This window comes from Chiloscyllium plagiosum, chromosome 13, assembly GCF_004010195.1.
Source record: "Chiloscyllium plagiosum isolate BGI_BamShark_2017 chromosome 13, ASM401019v2, whole genome shotgun sequence".
Taxonomy (NCBI): domain Eukaryota; kingdom Metazoa; phylum Chordata; class Chondrichthyes; order Orectolobiformes; family Hemiscylliidae; genus Chiloscyllium; species Chiloscyllium plagiosum.
Window position 1 is genome coordinate 52,646,776 of NC_057722.1, and position 27,881 is coordinate 52,674,656.

Genomic DNA, 27,881 nt, shown 5'->3' on the forward strand with positions numbered 1-27,881 from the left:
CTTCAACAGTTTCCTCATTTCCCCTTCCCCCACCTCACCCTTGTTCCAAACTTCCAGCTCAGCACTGTCCCCATGACTTGTCCTATCTTTTCCAACTATCCAATCTACCCTCCTCCTTGACCTAATCACCTTCATCCCCTCCCCCACTCACCTATTGTACTCTGTTACTTTCTCCCTACCCCCACCCTCCTCTAGCTTATCTCTTCACGCTTCAGGCTCTCTGTCTTTATTCCTGATGAAGGGCTTTTGCCCAAAACATTGATTTTTACTGCTCCTCAGATGCTGCCTGAACTGCTCTGCTCTTCCAGCACCACGAATCCAGCATCTGGCCTGTTGAGCCTGCTCCGCCATTCAATAAGAACATGGCTGATCTTTTCATGAACTCAGCTCCATTTACCTACTCGCTCACCATAACCCTTAATTCTCTTACTGTTCAAAAATCCATCTATCTTTGTCTTAAAAACATTTGAGGTAGCTTCAAATACTTTACTAGGCAGGGAATTCCACAGATTCACAACCCTTTGGGTGAAGAAGTTTCTCAACTCAGTCTTATGTCCCCAAGTTCTAGTTTCACCTGCCAATGGAAACAGTCTCCCTGCTTCTATTTTATCTAATCCCTTCATAATTTTATATGTTTCAAAAAGATACCCTGTCATTCGAATGAGTATAGTTGGTGTCTACTCAGTCTCTCCTCATAAGCCAACCACCCTAATTCTGGAATTCACCTAGCGCACCTCCTCTGCACCCCCTCCAGAGCCAGTACAATCTTTCTCAAATAAGGAGACCAAAACTGTACACTGTACTCCTGGTGAGGCCTCACTAGCACTGCATACAGCTGTACTATAACCTCCCTATTTTTAAACACCATCCTACAGCAATGAAGGACAATATTCTGTTGGTTTAATTACCAGCTGCACCTGCAAACCAACTTATTGTGATTCATGCACCACTGTCTGTATTGTAGCCTGTAGTACAATACCATAAAATTCGTGAAAAAATGCAATTGCTAATCCTTTTTTCTTTTTCTCTTTTAATAGGTGATGCACCTCAGGATTTCAGTAATATCAATAACACTCGGCAAGCATTAAAGAAGCGGGCTAATTTGACATTTATTCCAGATTCAACGGATAAACCGGCATTGGATCAATACTCTGGCATCCACCAGTTTCACGACATCCCTTCTATGGAACCATTTTCTCCAGTCAGTGAGACAACTATTAGTACCCCAGTTAGCCATAGTGAGGATTCTTCAGCTGAAGTACAGGATGAGGGATCAAGTGAAATGGATGATGGACCAGAGTATTTGGCAATTGGAAATCTGGGACGGAGAGATCGCAGTTCAAGCCAGTGCAGTCATAGCAGTTCCTCTTGTTCTGGCGGTTCTCAGACACTAGTTCCTTCTGCTTGGCAAGTTCCTAAAATCACTGTTAGCTGTAGTGAATCTCTGCTGAATCTTCCAAGGCGTTCAAGTTTTTCCGAAACCCAGAATCTGGAACGACAGGCTAGTTTCAAGAAGAGCCATAGCCGATCCCATTCTGATACTGGTATAGCAACAGCAAAGACATCAGGTACAGTGAATTTTAATTCAATGAATTACATAGATCAAGATTTGTTTGGTGCAAGGTATGATGAGTAGAATTTTCATTTGCAGTCAACAAGGTGAAAAATGTAATAATTGGTAAATCTGTTGATGAATCATGCTGGTGTGAATAACTGTAGAACGTTTTGGTCTTTGGCCTGTAACTATCATCTGTTTGAAAGGGGATGAAGTTCTGCCTGACATTAAGCTTTTATACTTATGAACAGTTGAAGCGAAGTCAGAGCTTCTACTCGTAATGATCTCTTCAGTTAAAGTATGAGAGTAGCAGGTGAATATAGGACAGGAGAAATGCTGATTGTTCTTGTGGTTGATAAACCTGTGAGCATTTCCTCAATCAGCTCTTTAAAGGTGACATCTTAAGGAATCTGAAGCTGCTTTCAGAAAGGGGAATAGCTTTGAAGATGGAAATAAACTTCTAGAAAGTTAATTAAAATAAAGTTTATCTCCAGAACTAATCAAAAGATGACTGATATGGAAGATGCCAAAAAGAATGAAACACCTGTCAGTTGAAACTTGGTGTTTGTTTGGAGGCCTGAGGATGTATTGCTTGGTTTCAATTCACTGGGGAGGTGGTGGTGCAGCTTTGCTCATTGGGCTAGTTATGCAAAGACCAAAGCTAATCCTTGGGGTCAGGGATTTGCATACCGCCATAACACACAGAACATAGATCATTTGAACATTACAGCGCAGTACAGGCCCTTCGGCCCTCGATGTTGTGCCGCCCTGTCATACTAATTTGAAGCCCATCCCACCTACACTATTCCATGTACATTCATATGCCTGTCCAATGACGACTTAAATGTAGTTTAACTTGGCGAATCTACTACCGTTGCAGGCAAAGCATTCCATACCCTTACTACTCTGAGTAGATATCTAATAATGTTCTTGATTTAAAAGCTAGTCTAATGGTTGCCATTAAACTATTGTAATGGTTCACTGTCCTTTTATTTTAAGTAAGAAAACTCTACCATCCTCCCTTGATCTGGCCTACATGAGACTCCAGATCCACAGCAACATTATTGACTCTTAAGTACTCCCTGGCTTAGCCTAGAAAAACTCTCAATTGTGTCTAACTTTTGACCGAGTCTAATAAAGAAATGGAATCAGGTTGACCACCCAACTTTGACCAAGGACTGGAAGCAACAATGCCACAAATGGCTTTTTCAACCCTGCCAAGTCCTCTGAATTAACATTTGGGGACTTCTGACAAAATTAGTTGGAGCTGTTCCACTGGCAGTCAATCTCTGAATCATACCTTGCATCCAGACACCACTATCGCAGTCCTTGATTGTGTTGTCTCACTGACATGGCAATGCAGATGTATACAGTGGAGTAGACAGTTGATCTGAGAGATCTTGACATATTTGACCCCTCGAGCCTGTGGTGTCATATGTCATATATGTTCATGAAGTCAAGCATGGACACACAACCACTTGTTGATTGCCACTAACAACCCATCTCCAAAAGAGAGCACAAAACAAATCCACTTTTTAGGATGGACACAGCTTGGGCGCACCGAAGATGGCACAGGCAGAGAATGTTCAATGGCTGTCGCCATAATTGGCAGAGTAGCACAAATGCTGATTAAGTTGGTTGTGTCCTAACAGACATAGCTACCGATTGGTCCCTGTGGAAGGTGATGAGGAAACAAAAAAAAATTGAATAACAGACTTGACCTCCCTTCACCAATCTGCCTGTATTGCCGGAATGACAGTATTGTTAGGAGTGATTATCATCGTGTATGTGGTGTCGAAGCCTCATCTTCTCAATGAGAATTCTCCAATATCTTGTGTGGTGCCACCATTGTGATGAATGGGTAAATGTTTAGCAAATTCATAAACTCAATGGACATTCACGAAGTATTAGTGGCTTTTCAGCAACAGAATTATATTTGACCACAATTTGCAACCTCATGGCCCCTCACATCCCTCATTCCAGCATCAACACCATACCAGGGGATTAACATTGGCTCACTTAAGAGGTCAGGGCATGTCCAGGAGCAGTACTAAATGGACCGAAAAAAGAAGTGTCAACCTGGTAAATCCGTTTGAGATGCGTCTGGACAAATGCATGAGTAGGTGGGGAGCAAAGGGATGCAGAGGCTTAGGAGTTGGGTGATCGGTTTAGACAGTGGATTTGGACGGCTCAGGCTTGGAGGGCCGAAGGGCCTGTTCCCGGGCTGTAAATTTTCTTTGTTCTTTGTTCTGATGAGGCTACAATATAAGACTATTTGCATGTCAGGTCTCCTCTTCAGCAAGTGTTAAAGGCTAAGGGATTCCGCAACCAGTGAACAATGCAAGTTCTACAGTCATCATAGAATCTCTGCAGTGTGGAAGCAGGCCACTTGGTCCACTGAGTCCACACGTTCTCTGAAGAGCATCCCATGCAGGCCCACACCCTATCCCTGTAAACCTGCTTTTCCCATGCCTAATCCACCTAGCCCGCACATTTCTGGAGACTATGGGGCAATTTATCACGGCCAGTCCACCTAACCTGCACATCTTTTGGACTGTGGGAGGAAACCCAAGGAGACACGGAGAATGTGCAAGCTCCATACAGTCACCTGTGGGTGCAATCGAACCTGGGTCCCTGGCCCTGTGAGGCAGTCGCTAACCACAGCCACCCCTGCAGCCAAAATTAGTGATGGGTCATTAGTAGGAGGCTCCAGAAATATCCCTACCCTGAATGATGGGGGAACGACAGCATATTAGTACAAAGGTCCAGACTTACCATTTCATATATCTCTTCAGCCAGAAGTATCACATGAAGTTCTGTTTCAGCCTCTTTGAGGTCAGTCCCAAGCACCACAGATGTCAGTGTACATCTCAAACAATATCATTGAAATGACAGCACTGGATTCTGGAAAAGCTATGGGGTCAGGCAGTATCCTGGTCATCGTCCTGAAGACTTGTATTCCAGAACTAGCCATCTGCTATCCCACTCAAATTCAAACAATTCAATCTACCTCATTATGATTAATTGCTCTGGTGAGTCTTGTTCACAAATAGAACATATCCAACCTGATAAACCACTATCCCTCAATCTACTGTCACTATTCAGCAGCGTGTCAACGATAGCCCTATCAAATGGCACTTAGCTGACAATAACCTTCTCATACACACTTAGTTTGCATTCTGTCAAGTGTGTTCTTCTGAATTTTGTAGACACTTGGTCTGAACATGGACCAAAGAAGTGAACTTCAGTGGAGAGATGAGTGTGACTATTAAATTATGATGTCAAGGGAAAACTATGGCATGAGGGTGCCCTAGCAATAATTGAGTTGTTGGGAATTGGGAGAGCACTCCTCTGGACTTATGCCTAGCACAATGAAACAATCACTGCAATCATTTCAGGCTCAAGGCATGTCTGGAGGAGCTACTCAGGACAGTGACGTAGGCTCATCCACCTTCAACTGCCTCATCAATGATCTTCCTTCTGTCAATAGGAAAAAAGTGGAGATGTTTGGTGATTGCACAATGTTCTGCACCATTTGTGACTACTATTTGTAGCAGTCCACAGCCAAATGCAGCAAGGCAACATCTGAGCTTAGGCAGATAAGTGACAAGTCACATTTGTGCCACACAATTACCAAATAAAGACACTTTCTACCATAGAGGTTCAGCAATTGCACCTTGATGTTAAATGGAATTACCATTGTTTTATCCCACACTATCAACATCTGGGGAGGTTAGCATTGAATAGAAACTATACCAGACCAGTTATATAAATATTATGGCTCTGAAATATTAGGAATAGACTACATTCATTGACACCCATTTATAAATGTAATCGGAGAGTTAATTCATGATTTAAAGAGGTTTTAAATGGATGTTTTAAATGCGGAAAAATCTTTCTCCAGTCAAGAATCTTGTATAGGAAGTAACGAAGCAAAAGCATTTGTTTATTTATTTGCCTTTAGTTAGTACTTTTACAAAACATTGAACATTTATCATGCAAAATATATAATGAGCCAGCTAGGCTGTAACAGCGGTTGTATAATTTTTCAAGTCTTGTACTGGCTATGGAAGCCAGTTTTGCAGTGTTGATTTGACCATTTAGAAGAGGGAAAAGAAACTTAACAAGGCTGTCTTTGCATATTAGAGGTGATTATTTACAGCTTTTCATCATAGCTAACTTGCCAACAGCGTGAATACGAATGTGCATTTTGGAAAGGTGGGGCAGAGGCACTGAGCAAAGCAAAGAGATCATATATTTGGCGCTGTTCTCTCATCCTAATGTTTTGTAATCTTTCATTTTCCCAATTTTTATTCTTCGGCTTTCTCAAGGGGACCTCCGGAAAATCACTATTATAGTAGAGGACCCAGTGGAAGGTTTGAAAATAGCTGTCATAAGTTTCACTTTCATGAAGCAGCAGCATGCAGTCTTCACTATAATTAATGATAACATCAGTGTCAGCTTTATCATTTTGTAAAGTGCAGAAATGGAACTGGTTGTTGGTCTACATTTCAAGTTGCTTCAACCAATAAAATTCCCCCATGCACCTTTTAAGTTTTTAATGTTTATCGTTTAGGTCAAAATCTCTTTTTTTTTAAAAAAAGAGTATATAGATATGTTAGTATAGCTTAGTGATCCAAATGAGAACTGGCCTTTTTTCATTCAGATGATTGACCATTTTGTTTTGGAAAAATTTGCTTGTAATAATATTGTTAAATATACATTTAGATTACACTGTCTATATTCTGGTCTGTATAATCCACAACTGAAAGATATCGGAGTTAAGTGTTTTAATTGTGCTGATGAAATTCAGCTTTCTGATCAATTTCAAACTATATGTTTTGCAGTTTCTTGGTTCCTTGAGCAAAGAAATGGCCTGATTTGCTTCTCCTTTGTGACTTTCCATGTGATAAATTTAGGTGAAGAATCATGTACAAACTTTTATTGTTATATTCCAAAAAGCTGAAATGGATTAATGATAGCATAATTTGAGGCATTTTTGCAAGTTTTTTTGAAAAGAGATACTTTGTGACCCTCATTAAAAGACAAGATAATCATGTGATTGGGTCATTACATATTGGCCACCCACTTTTGTTTTATTATTTTAAGTACTCCACTAATTTCAAACTGCCACAGGAGAGCTTAAACAAATTTTGTTGAGGTGGTGGTTCTGAGGCTGCTTGCAATGCTTAAAAGTGACCACTAAAACAACCAGAACTGCTAATTTTCTGAATCATGGATCAGTGCCTGACTTTTCAATGCTGGCCTGTCAATGATTGGAAATATGATTTGAGAATGCTACACAGTGCACTTAGGTTCTTGTTTGTGCATGAATTTCAGAATATTAGTAATGCAAGCTGCAATCCCAAGCAACATACAGCCTGCCATGTTTTAGACCTATTCCTTATAAACAAGTTATAACATTTCTTTTAGCTCTTTTTAAGGTGTTGATTAATTGGGTGTGATTGGAACTCAGATATGGCTGTCAAACAGGAATTTCTTGATGCAGAGCTTTAGTTGATTGGTGCCTCCTGAAATTACTTATTTTAAAATTCGTGATCAGATGTTTAATCTGATTGTGTTTCTGTGAAGACCTTCAGAACTAAATAAAAACATCAGAATAATTGCTAAATTAAATACCTTGATGAGACTTTATTGTTAATTATGGAAAGATGACGACAGTCCCAAAAATGTGGTCTTGAATTGATTCATTTCAAGTTGTTCAAGCTACATGTTCTCATCCTCTGATCTAATAGAATCAGCTTGAATCTACTGAAAACACTGAATGGAAGCCCTTGGAAAGGATTTAAATGCTTCAGTGTTTAAAAAGCATGGAGCAGATAGGCTAACAACATTGGACTCCTTGGCTGTGATAATCTGACACTAATTGCAGAACCTAACTCTTGTAAACACCGATATATTGGTTGATGCTGACTTAGCCTGACCAGCGACACCACTTCTCTGCTTCACTTACATTTCATATGATTGTGCACTTTGTTTTTTTCCCTAGTTTTAAACTGTCTTGCATGTTGCTTTCAGTTTCAGTATTTGTTTTTCTAAGTATTGATATTTTTTCTCTCTTGTTTGGTTTATTGAAACCGATTTCCAATATCAAGCAGATAATTTGAATAAAAAACACTGTTTTAAAAAGCTCCATTTGTTTTAAAGCATGTTTCTGATAAATTTAATGCTATAATGTAAGTATGTCCTAACTAACTTATTATTTCCCAGGATAGCAATGCAGTATTACAGATTAACTGACACTTCAAGGGAAATAAAGCCTGCAGTAAAATGAAGTGATTAGTCTCTAAAATAAATGAATGTCTGACTAACTGGATCTCCTCTTTTAGAGTCACACCTGGGAGTAAGAAACCTGAAGGAAAATGGTCCTTTCACAACTCAGAGTTGTCAGATCAGTTCTCCTATCTCTCCCTATATGGAAGCTGGTAAATGCCATTTCCAAATCTGTTTACTTTTCTTTTGCTGTTTTAAGTTGCATACTAAATTATTTTGCCTTGTATCTTTGTTTCTAACATAGGATTTATTAAGTTGAGGTTTGAGCCCCAGAATTTTCAAAGCTGGGAATTTTCTTCTCCCTAGAAGTGGTGTGGCAGGCACTGGGTTGGCGCTGTGGCAATGTTCTATCCCTTCCTTGCTTCTGTCTCCATCTCTCCTTTTTCTCTTGATTGCCCTCCCTTCCCCTGCTCTGGTCTCCTCCATTCTGAAGATACCCATTTTTTTTGGTCAACAGGACTTCCTGGTCCATATTCATAATAGCAGAAAACCTGCTAGCAGCTAGTTAGTTGACATTTTTGGGTAAATCAGTAACAATTCTGTTAATTTCAGAATAGGAAACTTTTATAAACTTTCATTAACAAATGATAAATACTTAATGTCTTTAAGCAACTTATGATTAATTGGCCTATTCAGACATTGCAGATTTTTAAATACAAATATCTAAAATTTTAGGTCTGAATAGAATTTATATAATTTAAGATTGCTCACATTACCTGCTCCACTTACCAGCTTCAGTATTACAGAATTTACTGAGATTTTAACATTCAGTATTACTTTGATAATGCAACACTTTGAGAGGTGTAATAGGTAATAACAATCATAGTCCTGGTGAACTATGTCAGATGTCTTCAGGGTTATAGCCCTGAATAATTCAACTTGTTCTTACAGTTTTGGTTTAATTTGTTCTAGAGGGTACCTGTTACACACACCGTTCTGATGGAATGTTTCGCCGACCATCACAGGGCCAGTCTCTGATCAGCTATCTATCGGAACAGGACTTCGGAAGTTGTGCAGACTTGGAAAAGGTATATTTATGTTTCCTTCCTAAGCAACAAAGATGTGAAGATTTGCTCTGCATCTTGAATTTGTTCTCTTTATTTTTCACATTTTTTGTGCATTGCAAGTTTTTATTAAGGTTAAAGTGAGCTTTCTATTAGCTGCTTTTAAAAATTTGGGTTTATGAAAATTCTTGATGACCACTGTTTATTTTTGGTTAGTTTTGATTTTAGATTTTAAAAGCTCTGTTGTTTTGATTTTTGTCTCATCAACACCATGACAATTTTGTAAAACTTTATTTATCTCAAGATAAGCACACTCAGACCACAAATGTCACAGCTTGGACAGTGCAGTGTTCCTTTCTGCTTTGATCTAATGGGTACACAAGTTTACAGATTTTCTCTGGAAATAATGTGATGATTTAAAAAATTAATACGTCCATTGCAAAAGCTGCCTGAGAATAGAACAATCTGTCACTTCCTTCTCTATCCAGTTTACTTGATGCTAAACAGACTATTGGAATTTTGTTGTAATTTCTGAAAAAGATTGGATTAGGATTGGTACACTAAAATCCTTTTTGCTATTAGACATTTGTTTTTTTTTTGTACTTTTCATTTTTTATGTTTGGCTTAAGTTGATGTGGGTTTTAAAAACCAGTTCCACTAGATACCTTGTTAGAGGATTTCTTCTGCAGATGCATTAAAACTTTCTCAGAACTGTTTAACGGGTATGATCCAAATTTCAATTGTGATGGTTGCATAACATCATTCTTCTATCAGCTTTGACAAAGGGTCAGTTAGACTCGAAATGTCAGCTCTTTTCTCTCCTTACAGACGCTGCCAGACCTGCTGAGATTTTCTAGCATTTTCCCTTTCAGCTTCAGATTCCATCATCTGCAGTAATTTGCTTTTATTCTTCTATCTTCGCTCCTTAAATTGCACTTGTTGAAACAATCAAATGTGATTTAGAAGTGTATTATATAGAACATAGAAAATGCTAAGGCTGGCTTGTCCTTCTTTATCCATAATGTGGGCATTCTTATTGAATGAGGGAAAAGTAAATAGGTACAAACTCACCTGTACTGACTAAAAATCAGCAAATAAATCATGTTAAACAGAAATTGCTGGAGAAATTCAGCAAATCTGGCAGCATATGTGGAGAGAAAACAAAGTTAACATTTTGAGACTCATACCCTTCTTGAGAACAATTATTTTTGATACAATTTCAAAGTTTGTTTTCATTCAAGGGAAGTGACATAGGGTTTGTGAATACAATTGCAAAATTTATTTAGACAAAATCTAAAATACTATTTGCTCTTGGAAGGCAGAGGGAAAGGATCTTAAAAAAAATTCCTTTGCTTGTTTTGAGCACTTAAAGAGAACCACTGTATTTTCTCTGGCATAAAACTGACCCATTTGACCGAATACACTTATTTTTTTCGCAGCAGAGGTATCCAGAGTTTTAAGATGACCTGAGTAATTTGAGAGATCTCTTCAGAATGGCAATTATTTTAAGAAGTATCCCCTTTCCTTCTCTTTGCTATTGTATTTACAAAATATATTCATAATAAAAAAACTTAACCTTTTTATTTAGGAGAATGCCCATTTCAGTATCTCTGAATCACTGATTGCTGCCATTGAACTAATGAAGTGCAATCTGATGAAGAAACAGATCATGGATGATGATGAAGAGGATAGTGACAAAGAAATAAGAGAACTAAAACAGAAGATTCGTATTCGACGACAGCAGATTCGTACGAAAAAGCTTCTGCCTGGATTGAGGAACACTGAATCAGATAGTATGTATGGCTGTGTAAATAAGATCTGCTAATGAAAAATAAACCTTTTAATATAGGCAGTACTTGGGTTTTGAACAGGGTCCATTCGCAAGTTGGTTTGTATTTAAGTCAGAACAAATTGCAGGATGATCTTTGTAAATACAAAAAACATTCAAATACCAGATATTTAAAATTGCACCCCTGAATGGGATTGTGTTTGTAAGTTGAACATTGCTGGCCCTCTATTGAGTAATTGTAGATGTTTACAGAAGTGTCTGAAGATGTGTGTGAGAACCGTGGAATGTGTGAAATTAAGTTTCTTGCAATATTGGAGAAACTGTCATTTCCATTTTTTCTTTCCTAAGTAGGTGGCATGTCAGATATAGGTGGATATTTTTGGTAAAATGTGTTCTCATTAGAGAATCTGAAGGGACAAATTGTCATGTCAGCCAGTTGCAGAAGAATTTCACTCAAATTATTGGAGGACCAGTGAGGTTGTAATCAAGTATCAAAAAGAATCATATTTTGGATGTAGACAGCTGAATCTCTCTAACAGTATAAAGAGTGTAGGGGCACTAGCAAAGAGGTAGATCAGGAAGGCAAAGAGGGGGTTTGAAATAGCCTTGGCTGATAAAGTTAGGGAAAATACAAAGTGATTCTAAATGAGTATGAAGAAGAAGAGAGCAACTAGAGACAGAAGAGCCCCTTAAAACTCAGAGGTGGTTTTTATAGAGTCATAGAGATCTACAGCGGGGAACCTGATCCTTTGGTCCAACTTTTCCACGTTGACTATATATCCTAAATAAACCGAGTTACATTTGGTAGCATTTGGCCTATAAAACATTCTTATTTATATACCCATCCTTTTAAATGTTGTAATTGTACCAGCCTCCTCCACTTCCTTTGGCAGTTCATTCCACACGCACCACCCTCTGTAGAAAAAGTTGCTTCTTACATCCCCTTTTAAATCTTTCCCCTCTCACCTTAAACTTATGTCCTCTAGCTTTGGACTTTCCCATCCTGGGGAAAAGACCTCATCTCCGGAGAAAGTGAGGACTGCAGATGCTGGAGACCAGAGTTGAAAAGTGTGGCACTGGAAAAGCGCAGCAGGCCAGGTAGCATCCGAGAAGCAGGAGAATCAATGTTTTGGGCATGAGCCCTTCTTCATTCCTGAAGAAGGGTTTATGCTCGAAACGTCGATTTTCCCCTGCTCCTCGGAAGCTGCCTGGCCTGCTGCGCTTTTCCAGCATCACACTTTTTAACAAAAGACCTCGTCTCGTCAGCCTATCTACATCCCTCGTGAATTTATCAACCTCTATAAGGTCACCCCTCAGCCTCCAAAGCTCAAGGGAAAAAGCCCCGGTCTATTCAGCTGCTCCCTATAGTTCAAACCCTCCAACCATGGCTCTATCCTTGTAAATCTTTTGTGAACCCTTTCAAGTTTCACAACATTCTTCCTTTAGCAGGGAGACCAGAATTTCACGCACTGTTCCAATAATGGCCTAACCAATGTCCTATACAGCTGCAACATAACCTCCCAACTCCTATACTCAATGCACTGATGAATAAAGGCAAGCATACCAAATGCTGCTTCCACTGTCCTATATACCTGTGACTCCACTTTAAGGAACTATGAACCTGCACTCCAAGGTCTCTTTGTTCAGCAACACTCCCCAAGACCTTAGCATTAAGTAAGTCAGTCCTGCCATGATTTGCCTTTCCAAACTGCAGCACCACACATTTATCAAAACTAAACTGCATCTACCACTCCTCAGCCCATTGTACTCTGAGGTAACCTTCTTTGCTGTCCACCGAATCGGCAATTGCGATGTCATCTGCAAACTTACTAACCATACCTCCTACATTCACATCCAAATCATTTATATAAATGACAAAAAACAGTGGACCCAGCACTGATCCTTGTGGCACACCGCTGGTCACAGGCCTCCAGTTTGAAAAGGAGCCTTCCAAAACCACCCTTTGTCTTCTACCTTCAACCCAGTTCTGTATCCAAGTGGCTAGTTCTCACTGTATTCCATACATCTGCATCCCAGATCTTGTATTCTAGTTCTCTCAAAATGATTGCTAACATTACATTTGCCTTCCTGGTCCCTTTTGTGCTTCAGTTTTCACAGTTCTTTCCCCCGTTAGAAAATGAATCTATACCTCTATTCCTTTTACTAGAAGACAGGTCTCTCTGTCTGGCATGATTGCCTTCCGGTGGTATGTGGCAGTCTCTCAGCCTGGCATGGCATCAGTGTGGACTGCCAGTCTCGAGGTGATTCCAGAGCAATTTCAGGGTCTAGTGAAGCCTGGCACAGACTGGAGGCTAGGTCACCAGCGTAGATTGGCTTATTCTGAACTTTTTTCATCCATTTTATAATTTATTTCTAAAATGTGCTGTTCTGGAATTCATACTTCTCTGTTTTTTGAAGAGCTGTAACTGAAGAAGCTGTACCTAGGGACCTTTGTACCTAAGATGGTGCTGTAAGCAGCAACTTGTACACTTTTCACTGTACTCATTTGAGTACATGTGACAAAGCTAATTCTAATTCTTCTAAAGTGCATGACCTTGTACTTCCCCATGTTGTCTTCCATTTGCCACTTCATTGCCCACTCTCCTAACCTGTCCAAGTCCTTCAACAGCCTTCTGCTTCCTCAACATCATCTGTCCTTCCACCTATCTGTGTCATCTGCAAACTTAGCAACAGTGTCCTCAGTTCCTTCATCCAGATCATTAATATATAGCCTCAACAGCTGTGGTCCACACAGACTCCTGTGGACTTCCACTATTCACTGGCTACCATCCTGAAAAAGATCCCTTTTATCTTCACAATCTTTCTGCCAGTCAGCCAATCCTCAATCCATACTGATACCTTGCCCCTCACACCATGGTCTGTTGTCTTATTTTGCAATCTTTAAGCTTAACCTCTCATCCAAAAGAGAGCATTTCCTTAATATTTCACTGAAGTCTCAGCCTATTTTGTTTGCCCAGAGCTGACTTTGAGCCAATGATATTTTACTCAGGCATGGAATATATGGCTAAAAGACTGACGAGTGAGAACTGGATTTTGGTTTACAGAGCACTGGCCCAATTTATCTTAAGGCCTTAAAGATGATGGCTAATGAGGTTGTAGTTACACTTGGTGTCAATTTTCTAAAACTCGAGGAAATCTTTCCAGAATCTGAAGTGGAAAGGGTAAATATACCTCCTCTACCCAAGATTGAGGGAGGCAGAAAACCAGAAACTGTAGGCCAGTTGGTTGGCATATATTGTGGTGAAGAAGTGGAATTGATTATTAGATAACTCATACTGGGCAGTTTTTAAAAAAATGTAATTGGAAATAGCATGATTTTATGCAAAAAGGTACTGTTTAACCAATTTATTGGAGTTGCTTGAAGGAGAAATTTACTGTGGATAAAAGGGAACCTGTAGGTGTACTGCACTTGGATTTCTTGAAGGCATTTGACAAGATCCCACAAGTTGTGCAAAATAGAAGCTTGTGTCGGGAATAGCATGATAGCATGGATAGAAGATTATTTTCTGCCATTTAGCCAGAGTTATGGATAAAAATAAAGATTTTGAAAAGTCATGGGGACAATCTTTTTACATAGAAATTTGTATGTGGTCTGAACTTCCAGAAGAAGTGGTGGATACCAGTACAGTTACAACATTTAAAAGACATCTAGATAAGTACATGAATAAGAAATGTTTTGAGGGATATGGACCAAGCATAGGCCAAAGGGACTAGTTTTAGTTTAGGATTATAGTTGGCTTGGACTGGTTGGACCGAAAGGTTTGTTTTTATGCTGTATGTCTCTGTATAAATGGGTCATCTGGTTGGTGGAATATACCAAGTGCAATTCTGCAGAGATCTGTGCTGAGGACTTGGCTTTTTGGCATTTTGTATCAATGATTTGTATTGTGGGGCAGGGGATGCAGGGAGGTGCAATGACTTCATGTTTTGAGTTTGTAGGTGACTGACAATGTAAAGTAAAAAGTTCAAAGATTAGTGGGAGTAGGTGGGCAGGCAGATTTGAGGTTACTATCTGATTGCCTATGAACTTATTGAATGGCAGAGCAGACTCGAGGGACTGCATAGCCTGATCCAGTTCCCAATTTACATGTTTGTTTGTATGTACATATGTTTGTTACATATATCGAAAAGTAGGTTGTGGAACAGACCTACTGTGAATGCAGATGAATATGGGTGTATATCGGGTGAATGAGCAGAAATCTGACAGATGGAGTATGATGTGGAATAATGTGAAGTTGTTTGCTTTGGCAGGAATTTTAAAAGAAGTGTTTTACGTAAATGGAGAATGAGTGCAGATTTCCAAATTTCTAAGGTATCATGTTGCTGTAGTGCATAAGTTACAAAATTAAAATGCAGATACAACAAATAATTAAGAAGGCTGATGTGATGCTACTTTTAGTATGAGAGTAATTGAACATGTAATAAGGATATAATGCTTCAGTTATACAGGGCATTGGTGAGACCACATCTTGAATACTACTTGGAGTTTTGGTCTCCTTATTTAAAGAAAGATGGAAATGCTTTGAAGGCAGTTCAGAGGAGGCTTACTAGATTGTTAGCTGTTGTCTTATTCTGTTGCCTTATGAGGAAAGGTTGGACATACTAACCTTTCCATTGGCGTTTAGAAGAAGTGTTGTGATTTAATTATAGTACATAGCATTCTAAATGGCCTTGACAAGATGGACATGAAAGGGATCTCTGTTTGTGGGTGATTCCAGAAATGGGGTCACTGTTTAAAAATGAGCGATTCCCTTTTAAACAGAGGTGAGGAGAAATATCTTGTGATTTTTGAATGCATTGCCTCAGAAGGCATTGTCATTGAATATTTTTAAGGTGGAGGTAGATTTCTCTCCCATTGGGGTAGGTGAGAGTATGAAATTTGAAACACAAATCAATCAACTCTATTTTTATTGAATGGCAGACCAGGCTTAAAAGGCCTAATATATCTTCTCCTAATTCCTATGTTTTATGCCAACCAAGCAGCCATCTGCACAGTTCTATTAATTCGGCATGAGTTGATTTAACTTTCTATTTCGTTCTGTTGTTAACTGAGCCTCTAAAATGTGTAGTTTTCACAGACACTTTCACTTTTACAGCCTGCACCACAGAAAGTGGGTCCCCTATCAGTTCCCGTGATTCTGCGCCTCTATCAGATTCTGGATCCACGGATGGAGTGGATGAATTCGAATTAAAAGGTATTGTCAAAGATAAAAGGGAAAATTGTGGAACAGGCAAAGTCCATTCCGCTGCTGCGGCTGCTTTTCAGCAGACTGTAACAATTACAATACTTTGGACTTTCCATAATTTTTTTTTTGTTTTTTTGAGAAAGGTGAAAATCCTCAAATTACCATAACTACACTGTATCATAACTATAGTTAATAAGTAAAGCTGTGAGGCAGCAGTGCTAACCACTGCGCCACCGTGCCGCCCACAATTACAATACTTTGGACTTTCCATAATTTTTTTTTGTTTTTTTGAGAAAGGTGAAAATCCTCAAATTACCATAACTACACTGTATCATAACTATAGTTAATAAGTAAAATGCCAAGGTATCACTAAAATATTTTCATGACTGATGAGATCAAAGTACGAGGAGTGTTTCATAAGCTCTGCTAGCCTTCCTATATGTATCTGCAATTATTATTGATTTGCAAAAAACAAATTATTTGACATTTAAATTTACCATGCAGCACTTTGCAAATGGAGAGAAAATGACTTTCTTGTGAAAGTCTTTCTAATATCATGCTCCATCTTTGAAGTTGACTAACCATGTTTCAGAACTTGGATCACATATATCTGCATTTTCTCCAATGGGAATAAGAGCATTTTTGGTACATCTGAATAAGAAAAGTAGCTTTCTGTTCTCTGCTATATTTTGGTGTGGTTGCATCATTTTTGGAAGAGTCATCCGTGTTTAGGACAAACACTGATAAAGGATGTCATCATCACTTAACTGAGGTGGTCCACAGATAATTCAGTTGCAAACTGACCAAGGGAAGAACTGTCAATAACATTTTTTAGTCAATCTGCAAAGTATCCGCAAGACCTGAAGCAGATCTAATTTTGTAATGTACTGCGAAGTGTTAGTTTAATGTCCTTTTGTTTTTCCCCCCTCTCCCCAGTTGACTTGCTTGTGTTTGATTAGATGTGCAACTGACATTGGTATTGGTCACATTTTTCCCTCTATATTATACTCATTTTAGTAAGAAAAGTATACGCTAAAGATTTTTGTGGTTCATAATTTTTTAAAATACGATTTGTATCATGTGTTGTGTATCAGAATTAACCCCTCCAGAATTGTACCTGAATCTTAAATGGCTTGAGGGTTCATAAACATAGAATTAATGTAAATGACTTTAATTGAATGCTATTAAAGAAAATCTAGCTTAAAATATTAAATATCTACTTGTATAATTATTGTATTCCAAAGAATGATTTGAGCTTGGCATTCTCACGAAAGGTGATGCAACTGAAGGTTGTCTGTTTATATTTTCCCTTCTCACCTTCCCAGTCTATCAAGATCTCTCCTTTTTTAGTGATCTGAATAGCAATCATGAATTACAACATTTGAAGTTTTAAAAACAAAAGAGGACTCTGAATTAAAGTGTGTTTTTATTTCAAAAATGCTGCTAATGAATATTCCTGTAAGATGCAAGTTTTATATTTCTATTAAAGCTGTTATATCCCTTACTATGCCAAATTGCAACCATTAAGTCAATAATTATTACAGAGTGGTACTTGAGTTTATTTTTCGCTTTATCAGGCAGGGCTTTACTGCCAAACTGTTGGAATGATGTAAATCTTATTGTCACTGTGTCATACAGATTGTATTGATGAGTCAAACCTCATTCACATGTCAGCGAATGGGCTCTCAGCATCAATGGCATCATTGTTTTCAGGTATTTCATTAGTGATTTAGATGTCATTTGATTTATATTTCCAATGCTTGACTTCCACAGCACTTAAGGGAGAGCTCAGTCTGCAGAGGCTTCTTATAATTTTACTCATTGCAAGATACTAAATTTACTTTTGGGTATTTCAGATCAATTTTAACAGGTGTCTAACAGAGGTGGGTATAAGACTATTGTATGTCTTGCAAGCTTTGTCATTTCTGATTTCATAAAACTGCAATTTATCAGAAAAAAACGTGACTTACTATACCAATTTTGAGCTAAGAAGTATTGAATCTGTCTGGGCCATTAGACAAGTGAGCCACAACATTATCAAAGATGAAAGTATTATTTTAGGACTCTGACAAAAGAATCCAGAGTAGTCTGCTTTCTAAATTTGATGGAAAATTTTCTTTTCAAAAGATTTCTGTTTACTAGATGATTGTATACTAGTTTTTGCGTAGTTTCTGGGATTTCTGCTGTTGGTTCCACACTGAAACCAAGTGCATCCCCCATAAGTGCTGAAGGTTTTCAAGTTGGAGGAATAGTTGAATATTGTCCATGGCCAATTGTTGTATGTTGGTAGCTAAAGCAGCATTGGAAGGACCCCTTAAGCAGGCTGACGCCATGGAAGATACAAATCTGACACCAGGAAAAAAATGAATATGTACCATTACAGCAAAAAGAAGGATCATGTTATTAAAACATTGTTTTGTGTACTTCAGTATAAACTCATCAAAGCTGCAATTCTTTAAAACAAATATTGAAGGTCCAAAACACCACTTGGTTTGTGTGTTTTTTTTATCGATCCAATGATTTTCTTTTGACTTAATAATTTGCCCCTCATTCTTCTTGCAACAGCTTTCATTGGATAAAGTTCTGCAGGTATCAGTAGACATTGTCCAATTGGCCATTTCTCAAGTGTTTCCAGCATATCAAGTATTGTAAAATTAACAATTGGGTGATCACATTTTCATAACCATTGAATTTCTGAAAATGGTGTTTCATTGCATTTCAGTGATGAGCCTCCGGATGGTTGATTTTTCCTTTTTCTGATCTGGAGAAGTTGAGACTAGTTGTGTCTTCAATTCCATCCAAGCAAAAATCATTGAACTTGTTTCTGTTATTGATATTTATTGATAAACTTGTAAGTCTGCAGCTCTCCCTAGAGTTCTCTGGCTCTTTTTTGTTATATGTTGTCTTTTAACTGTAGTTAGGCTCCAAAAAGGACCTTTCCTTGGGAAATGCAAATGGTCTGATTACTTTGGTAAATGAAATCTGTACACTGTTATGTAGCTGGGCGCTTAATGTTCCCTTCCATTTTTCATTTAATTACCTTCCCTGACAAGGGGACGTCGACAAAATAAGCTAAGTGGCACAATTAGGAAAGGTGTCTCTAGAAATAACTGGTATTCTTGTGTACTAGCACTCAAATTTAATTGATCTACTTGATCAAGATTAATAAAATCACCAATATGGTAGACCACTGTCACTTTCAGTTTGTTTGGCCAGATAGTTTGGGAAAGCATTCCAGTGTTTGGTACATTCAAAGCATGCCTTAAAACAGTTAAGATCACTTTTCAGGATTTTAAAAAAAAATTCCTGAGACTTGGATCTAGACTTGAATACTTGTGAAATCTGTCATTTAGCACACGGATTCTGGCTTCTGCTAATTCTGTAATCTTCTTATCCTTTTTGTCAAAGCCAAAGATTTATGAAAGTGGTGGAATTTGCCATGTTTAATTGCAGCGAAAACACCTGTTCATATTTGGCATACTGATTTTAACATTTAAATTTTGTTCTGTGTAGCTTTCCCTGTATGGTATTATCTAAATTGTGATAGATTTTGTATTTTTTGAGAGAAATTTTAAAGTTTGATTCCACTTTCTGTTGTAATTTACACTGTTAATTGTGTTCTGAGGAATGGTCCTTTTGCAAGTATTGTGTTGTGTTCGTGTTTTCCCTTTTTAAATAGCTTTAATTTGAATTTGTCCACTGTTAAACTTGGTAAGTTTGGTTGCCACTATTAAATTGCTTTTTGATCGTTGTTCAAGGAATTAGCTCAATGTTTCATACATTGTACTGCTCCCTGGGTCTGACTTTGAATAAATCATGCATAAAGGTGTATGATTGTGGCATTGATTCATGTGTGATGAATGCCTTAGCACACCGATTTGATTTTGCTATTCACAAAAATTATTTAACACTGCCTTTTCAAATGTGTGCCAATGTTTATAGAGATGAAGGTCAACAAAATGTAACAAACAAGTTGTCCCAATTTCTTAACAGAGGGGAAAAAAATTGAGCAGCATTGAGTTATTGTTAATTGTTACCATGGACATTTATAGATATTATCATAGGTACAGTTAAGTTTTAAAATCTGTTTTCAAGATATGTTGTCTCTGTCGTGGAGTACAACTGCTTTGTTCAAAATTTGTTGTAACAAATTTCACATTGAATCAAATCTGGCAAGTCCCATCCTATCACTGGCTGCGGGAAATTTTACAACAATTTGTTTCTTCCTCCCACTTCTTATCCTTAAGGAAACTGGTGATGTGGAAAGTAACGGGCATAAACATGTGTCTAATTGTTCTTTTGAATATTTTAAATCTTCAAATTCATTCTGCAGTTCACATTTCTGTGCCATTAATCATTTGGTTTTATTAGAATTGAGATGCAGTTGTAACTTTGATTGTTGGGGTTGCATGCAGTGAAATAAATTTTTGTTTCACCCATTATTGTTCTGAAAATAAGTATCTGTGTGTATAGAAGCTTTATTTTAATCCATTAAATATGGTGCATTAGTGTTGCAGCCATTCTTCAAACTTTGGAATAGGTCCCTTGAACTCACGCTTTGGTTGTTTAAAAACATGTCATGAACGCTGTATGTTGTTTTATTTTACAGATGCAGACATTAGAAAGAGTTTGGCTTCACGGAGCAAACCAGCAATAAGCTCAGAGTCCATGTAAGACTTGACTAAAATCTGTGTCAAAGTTTACACTTAGATTAGGATATGGAGTGTTAGACTCTCCTTTTATAGTTGATGTGAAATGCCAAAGCATGGACAGAATGCATTTCTTGGTAACAAATGTCGCCTTCACTGTTGGTCAAACTTAAATTTTCTTTTGTTCCATTGCTTATAATCAAACTTGCTGACCCCGTTCCTACCAACATTAGAGTATATTGTAAGTCAAATTTGGACTTGCTAATCTCAAAGGTGTCCATTATGACATGAGTTGATGCAACCTTCCTGACTTAGTTTGTCTGAGGTTGTGCACAACCAAAATAATGTATCAGAGAGTTGTTATGGTGGAGGAGCAGATCATTTGGCCCATCATACCTGCATCAACTCTTCAAATGAGTGGTCTGACTTTGTGCCTTTTCCTATAGGCCTGCACACTATTTGTATTAATTATCTAATGCCTGCATGAATGTTTTGAATGAACCTGCTTCCAACACAATTCCAGGCAACATACTCCCTCAAAGCCACCCAATCTCTGACACTTTTCTGCACATTGCTTTTGTTAGTCCTGACTTCCCCAATTATCCTATGAGTTGTAGTTTACGAACCATAAATCCATTCTTGTATACCTCTTGTGTCTTATGTTATCTCTCCAATGTGCTCAAACGTTTCCTAAAATGTGGCGACCAGAAATGTGCACAGCCCTCCAACTGAGCTTCAGCAAGTGTCCTGTATAAGTTCAACAAATGTTCCCTTGCTCTTGTATGTTGTCGCTAATAATAAGCCCAGGATACTGTCCACTTTAGAATTGTGGTCCCAGCACTAATCTCTGTGGCACTTCAATACCTGCAGATCTGAAAATGTCCCCCTTATCCCAACTCTCTCGTTAGTCAATCCTCTATCCCTGCTACTAAACAAGCCTACAATGTCTTGATGCTTCTCTTATTAAGTACCCTAACATGTAGTATCTTATGACACCTGAAAATCGAAACCTGACATCCACTGCTTCCCTTTTATCTATCCTGCTTGTTACCCCTCAAAGAATTCTCGTAAGTTAGTCAAACCTGATTTCTGCCTTATAGTACCATATTGACTTGGCTTGACCATATTATTTTTTTTTTAAATGCTATACTATTGCATCCTTTATAATAGACACTCACTTTCCCAATAATAGATATTAAGCTAATTGGTCTAAAATTACCTTTTTTTTTGTCTCCCATATTTTAATGAAGGTGTTACCTTGTCAGTTTTCTAATCCTCTGAACCTTTCTCAGAATCTAAAAGTCCTTTTGAAGATTTCTATCAGTGCATCTTCTTTCCCTATAGCTGTTTCCTTTTAATATCCTAGAATGTATCCCATCGGATCCACAGAACGTACCTTTATTAAACCCCATAAGCTTCTTTAACACTTTTTTTTCTCTCAGAATTGTTATTGTATTTGCTTCTTCATCTTCCTTTGACCCTTGATTCATTAGTAATTTTGAAATGCTAATAACGTCTTACTCGACAAAGACTGATGCAGTGTACTTCTTCAGCTGCTCTGCCTTTCCTGGTTACCCATTCTTATCGCCCCAGTCTAACTATGGCCTGTCTCTTCCTTTTTTATATATTTAAAGTATCAAGAACTGCACTGAAAATTGGGATATCTGTAAATTTGGTAACATTGGACGCACCCTTAAATATGTACCAGTCTCTGATTATCCATGGACCAGAAGATCTGGATCTTTATTTCAGGAATCTGTCATTACAAAACAATTCCATATTCAGCTCAATGTTTGAAATAGAACAGATCTATTGTTGAAAATAAATTTGTTCACTGGTTTTCATAATCTTAGAAATTGTTTTCTATTGAGGGCAACAGTATAAATTTGAGTGTTTCTCTAGTTTGGCTTGCCAAATCTGCAAGGCTGTAATGAGCTCCAAATCATAGAAAATATGCAAGAGATGATACTGTGGAATACAGTCAATATATGAATTAAAACTGAAGGAATAGCCCATAATGGAATGTTACTGAAGTTCGATGCAATGAATTGTAACTTTTTGTGACCTTGTGAATAGCAGAGTAGTTGACTTTAGACTGAGAAATAAAACAAATGGATAATTTATGGCTTTGACTTCCTGGTAAAGCCTTAAAAACTGAATAAAATGGTCATGTAGTTACAAGTGATGTCATTTAGAGAAGTTTGACACTGAATAACTGGAGCATCATGGAGGTTAAAAGTTTTCTGCATGCTGTGTTCTAGGATACGAAATGTTAAATGGCTGCAGCATGCAGGAGCTCCTGGATACAATTGTGATCTAGGACAAACTTGTCTGCAGTAAGTGTTAGCAGCTTTAGTTCAGTTTGAGCTGGAGGCTGAACTATAGAAACTGTAACATCTCAGAGAGAGGGGAGGTTATCTGCATTCTTTATACTTTGAGGTAGTTGCACCACGTTGGATAGAGTCTTTTGATTTGGTAAGTGGTCAGAAACTGGTGAGTGTGACTGAGTGAGGCAGGTAAGGGAATCCAGAGAGCAGATGTTCAGGTTTGTCAGCCTCTGTGATTATCCAGTAGGTTTGTGGTTCTCTCCTCTTGTTTGGATGAGAACATGATCTGCAGTCTGGTTGATGAAACTGACCATGGCATCATGGTACAGGAAACTGTTCAATTAGGGCAAACAACAATACACTCCAATAGCAGGAGGTGATATAGTGAGGGGAATTGATGTTTTTCTTTGCAGCAATGGGTGAGAGTTCAGGTGACTGTGCTGCCAGTTCAAGGCCAGGGTTCAGGGTATCAGCTCATGACTGGAAAGAAGTTATTAAATTAGATTACTTAGTGTGGAAACAGGCCCTTCGACCCAACAAGTCCACACCGACTCGTGAAGTGCAACCCACCTAGACCAATTCCTCTACATTTACCCCTTCATCTAACACTACGCCAATTCACCTAACCCCTACATTTTTTGGACTGTGGGAGGAAACCGGAGCACCCGGAGGAAACCCACGCAGACACAGGAAGAATGTGCAAACTCCACACAGTCAGTCGTCTGAGGCAGGAATTGAACCCAGGTCTCTGGTGCTGTGAGGCAGCAGTGCTACCCACAGTGCCACCGTGCCTTTATAGTGGAAGGAAAATGATCCATTGGTCATGATCCCTTTAGATACCGATGACATAGGTAGAACTGGGAAAGAGTTTCCTGATTAAAGTTTGAGAGGAATTAGGTAAATAATAAATTAGAAAAAGCTTAGAGGTTGTAAGCTCTGAATTCTTAACTGCACCAAGTGCAAATTGGCATAAAAGTGGCGATGAATATGTGGCTGAAAGGTGGAGAAGTGCATTCCAGTTGATAGATTAGTTTTAGTGGTTTTGGGTTTGCAAGATGCTATCGAAGGACCCTTGTAAGTTTCTATGTTGCATCTTCTAGATCGTACACACTGCTGCTACTGTGTGTTGGTGGAGGGAGTGTGTCACCATATCCATAATCGATAAGGTAGTGTGCTTTGTTTTGATGGTGAGAAAGTTCTTCAGAGCTTCTGGAGGTACTGTCATCAAGAAAAGTGGGGAGTATTCCATCACATTACTGATTTTGCTGTGCCAATGCTGAACAGGATTTGGGAGACAGGAAGTGAGTTACTTCAGGATTTGTAGACGGAGCTGCTCTTGTTGCCACAATATTTATATGGCTGGTCCTGGTCTATTTCTGGAAACCCACAGAGTATTGATGATTGAGGATTTGATGAGGGTAATACCATTGAAAATCAAGGGATGATGGTTAGGCTTTCTTTTGGAGGAAGTGAGGACTGCAGATGCTGGCGATCAGAGTTGAAAAGTCTGGCAAAGTACAGTAGGTCAGGCAGCATCTGAGGAGCCAGGAGGATTGACGTTTCAGGCAGAAACCCTTCATCAGATGCTGCCTGTCCTTTTCTGCTTTTCCAGCGCCACACTTTTCTCTTCTTAGAGGATGTCTTTGCAATTTTTGTGGCACCTCAGTTGCTTTATCTGCCCGAGCCATTTGGAGATAGACTTCTTATTTCTCTGAGGAGTTGCAAATGGTACTGAATGATGGGCAATCATTAGCGAAATTGCCCACTTCTGACCTTGTGATGGAGAGAGAATTGTTCAGAAAGCAGCTGAAGATGTTTGGGGCTAGGGCACTATCTTGAACTCCGACAGAGCTGTCCATGAACTGAAATGACTGACCACCTTTCTGCTAAGTATGACTCCAAACAGCAGAGGGTTTTTTCCTGTTGGCTCCAGTTTTGTTCAAGCACCTTGATGCAATGCTTGGTCAAATACAGCCTGTCAAGGACAGTCATTCTTGTCTCACAATATGACTGAGATGGTCATAATTTAATCAAGATTAATGAGATGAGCCAAGCTGGAAATTAGAGCATTGGAAAACTGCCTGTGAAATATCTATTTAAAATGCAAAGGAGACAAATAATAGCTACTATAGGCCAATTAGCTTAACCTCTATTATCAGGAAAAATGTTAAAGACTATAATAAAGGATATAAAAGCAGAGCATTTAAGATGCATAATATGATCAAGCACAGCCGTCATGACTTCACAAGGGTAAATCATGATGGCTAATTTATTGAATTCTTTGAGGAAGTAATAAGCAGGTTAAATAAAGGGGAAGCAGTGGATTTAATACATTTGGATTTCCAGAAGTCATTTCATAAAGTACCGTGTTAAGTTGCTTGATAAGACAAGAATCCATGCTGTTAGGGCAATGTATTAATGTCCATACAATGGTGGTGGTGTATTCATAGGTTTGGAAGGAAGTTCCAGGATTCTGACCCAGCAACTGCAAAGGGGAAAGACTGTTTAGTTCTAATTCAGAATGGAATTGGAAGAGACCTTGCAAGTAGTGGTGTCCCCATGTTGACCTTGTTCTTCGAGGCTGTAGTGGTTGCAGATTTGTAGGTGCTGTCAAACAAACTTGCGAGTTCCTGGAGTGCAACTGTTGTATAGAACAGTGCTCTCATTACATTGGTGTTGGAGGGAATGAGTACTTAAGAATAGCGAAAGGGGTGTCAGCGAAGTGGGCAGCTTTACCCTGGATGGTTGTCAAGTGTCTTGAGTAATGAGAGATCTGCACTTGTCATCCAAGCAAATGGAAAGTATTCCTTCACACTCCTGATTTGGGCTTTGTAGGTGATGGGCAGGCTGTTCTCATGAGTTAATGTTTCAAGGATGGAGGGAGGGGATGTCCGGAAGAACTGTTGTTAAGCTGAAAGAAATAATACCCATGAGGATAGTGGAAGCAACAAATCATTTCAAAATGAAATTTAGATGGAATTAAATATACAGGGATCTAGGAATAGAACAGGGAAAATGGGACTGGCTGGCTTGTGCTATGGAGAGCTGGAATATTGTTAAGGCCCAAATGGTTTCTTTCATGTTGAAATGACTACAACTACATGATATTACAGTCTAAAAGAGAACATAATGTATCTCCAGTTTTAATCATGTATATGGAATGATCTGTTCAAGCTTCTTGCCTTGGTTTTGCCTATATTCTGGCTGTGTAGTAAGATATTTGATCCCAAGTTGAATGGTTTATATTTAAGTACTGAGTAAAAGGAAGACATTCGGAAGTAAAATGTTGTACTTATCAGGTTTTTAAAAAAACCATAATGTGATAATTTGTATTTTTATTTATCTTGCAGTACATTCTCATTCCTTCATTCCAACTCAGCTGAGGCAGTTGCCATGGGCCTGCTGAAACAGTTTGAGGGGATGCAGCTTCCTGCTGCCTCTGAGCTAGACTGGTTAGTTCCAGAACATGATGCTCCTCAGAAGGTAGGAAACAATTAGTTTCTTCACCTTTCAACTATAAAGAAACTTGATGTGATGACTAGTAGTTTGGTAATCACTAAGTCAGTCATTTTTGAACACCGGATCCTGAAATATTTGTCATAAAATATGCCTGGATTTCTATATTAAACTAATATTAAAAGCAACGGCAGCTTTATTATTCACTTTTTGTGGCAGTGGTTCCTGGTGCTTAATGGAAATTAGTAGATCTTTGTCATCCAAGTGAATTGCTGGTTATTTTAAAATTTATAATGTTGCCTTCCTGACTTGTCTTTGACAGTAACATTTGTTCATTCTGTTATTTCTGGCAAATTTAGGTGGTGATGGACTAATTTCTCTAGTTCCACATAAAGTAACTTCTTTATAGCTTTTGCCAATTCCAGACTCTTTTCCGGTATCTCCTGATGATGGTGAGCACGCTGATATTTACAAACTACGAATTAGAGTGCGAGGAAATTTAGAATGGGCACCACCTCGGCCTCAAATCATCTTCAACATTCACCCATCGCCCAAGTAAGCTTTTGTATGCTTATTTTACTTGGCTAAAGATTTTCTTTTCTGTTTTATGCAATCTTTCACATGGATATAAGTTCACTACATATGATCAAATTATGCTTTTGTCATTAAAGGAGAAAGGTGGTTGTTGTCAAACAAAATTACCGCTGTGCAGGATGTGGTATCAGAGTGGAGCCAGGTAAATGCTAAATTCCTGAATGTCAATGTGATAGTAAAGTTCTGCTTACATTTGCATAATTGATCATTTCTTTTCTGTCTCATAGGAGTTGTGCTGTATTTAGAAATTCTGTTAAATGTTATGATCCCAGCTGATGGTAATACTGCACAAGTCTGATCCTAAAGTGAGACTGAGCTTAATAGACTATAAGTTTTACTTTTTCTTTTTAACTCTGGTGATCAGTTACAGAAAAAAGGCTGCCAATTACTTTTTAATAAAAGAACATCTTATGCCGAAGTGAGGGGAAAGAAACAAAAACTCTATTATACTGTCTAATAACTAATAGAATGCACACTTTACAAATATCAGAAAGAAAATTTCAACTCTTCAACAGTATCCTAATGAACACTCAAACCTAAGTGAAGGATCAACCCTTTCTCCATGCTGAAGTTCTTAATTCAAATGGCATCATTGTAATCGGTTTCCCTTTTGACAAAGTTCTATGCATTCACTCTGTTATTCTCTTCAATTTATGTGTCTCCCTAAGACCTCTAAGCAAATTCACTGATACTATGAGACATGGGCTTCTTAAACTCATGTCTTCAGTAGCTTTGTAAATGTCATGCAAACACAAAATGCAGGAAATCGCAGCAGATTAGGCAGCATCTGTGGAGAGAGAGCAAGCTAACATTTTGAGTACAGACAAGTTGAAGTCTTCCTCTCCAACTTGTCTGTAGTCTTCTGCTTCTGCTATTCTCTTCTATCTTGAAGGGCTTGCTAGTCGTTTAGCTAAAATAATCTGATTTACGGGGGGACGGTGGCTCAGTGGTTAGCACTGCTGCCTCACAGCACCAGGGTCCCAGGTTCGATTCCAGCCTCGGGTGA

At 38.5% G+C, this 27,881-nt stretch overlaps 1 protein-coding gene across 4 annotated transcripts in view; it reads left to right on the forward strand.

Moving 5' to 3' along the window:
* rubcn (rubicon autophagy regulator) overlaps positions 1 to 27,881 on the forward strand; it is a 58,684-nt gene that overhangs the window by 21,682 nt on the left and 9,121 nt on the right. For 2 of the 4 annotated variants that reach the window (XM_043702393.1, XM_043702396.1), the window contains 11 exons: positions 1,038 to 1,568; positions 5,887 to 5,931; positions 7,906 to 8,001; positions 8,762 to 8,877; positions 10,442 to 10,646; positions 15,760 to 15,858; positions 17,488 to 17,562; positions 20,459 to 20,519; positions 26,176 to 26,308; positions 26,691 to 26,836; positions 26,953 to 27,017. In XM_043702393.1, the coding sequence (XP_043558328.1) occupies positions 1,038 to 1,568; positions 5,887 to 5,931; positions 7,906 to 8,001; positions 8,762 to 8,877; positions 10,442 to 10,646; positions 15,760 to 15,858; positions 17,488 to 17,562; positions 20,459 to 20,519; positions 26,176 to 26,308; positions 26,691 to 26,836; positions 26,953 to 27,017 (1,572 nt within the window). The remainder of the gene's footprint in view (positions 1 to 1,037; positions 1,569 to 5,886; positions 5,932 to 7,905; positions 8,002 to 8,761; positions 8,878 to 10,441; positions 10,647 to 15,759; positions 15,859 to 17,487; positions 17,563 to 20,458; positions 20,520 to 26,175; positions 26,309 to 26,690; positions 26,837 to 26,952; positions 27,018 to 27,881) is intronic. The other 2 variants (XM_043702395.1, XM_043702394.1) reach the window with 2 other exon arrangements.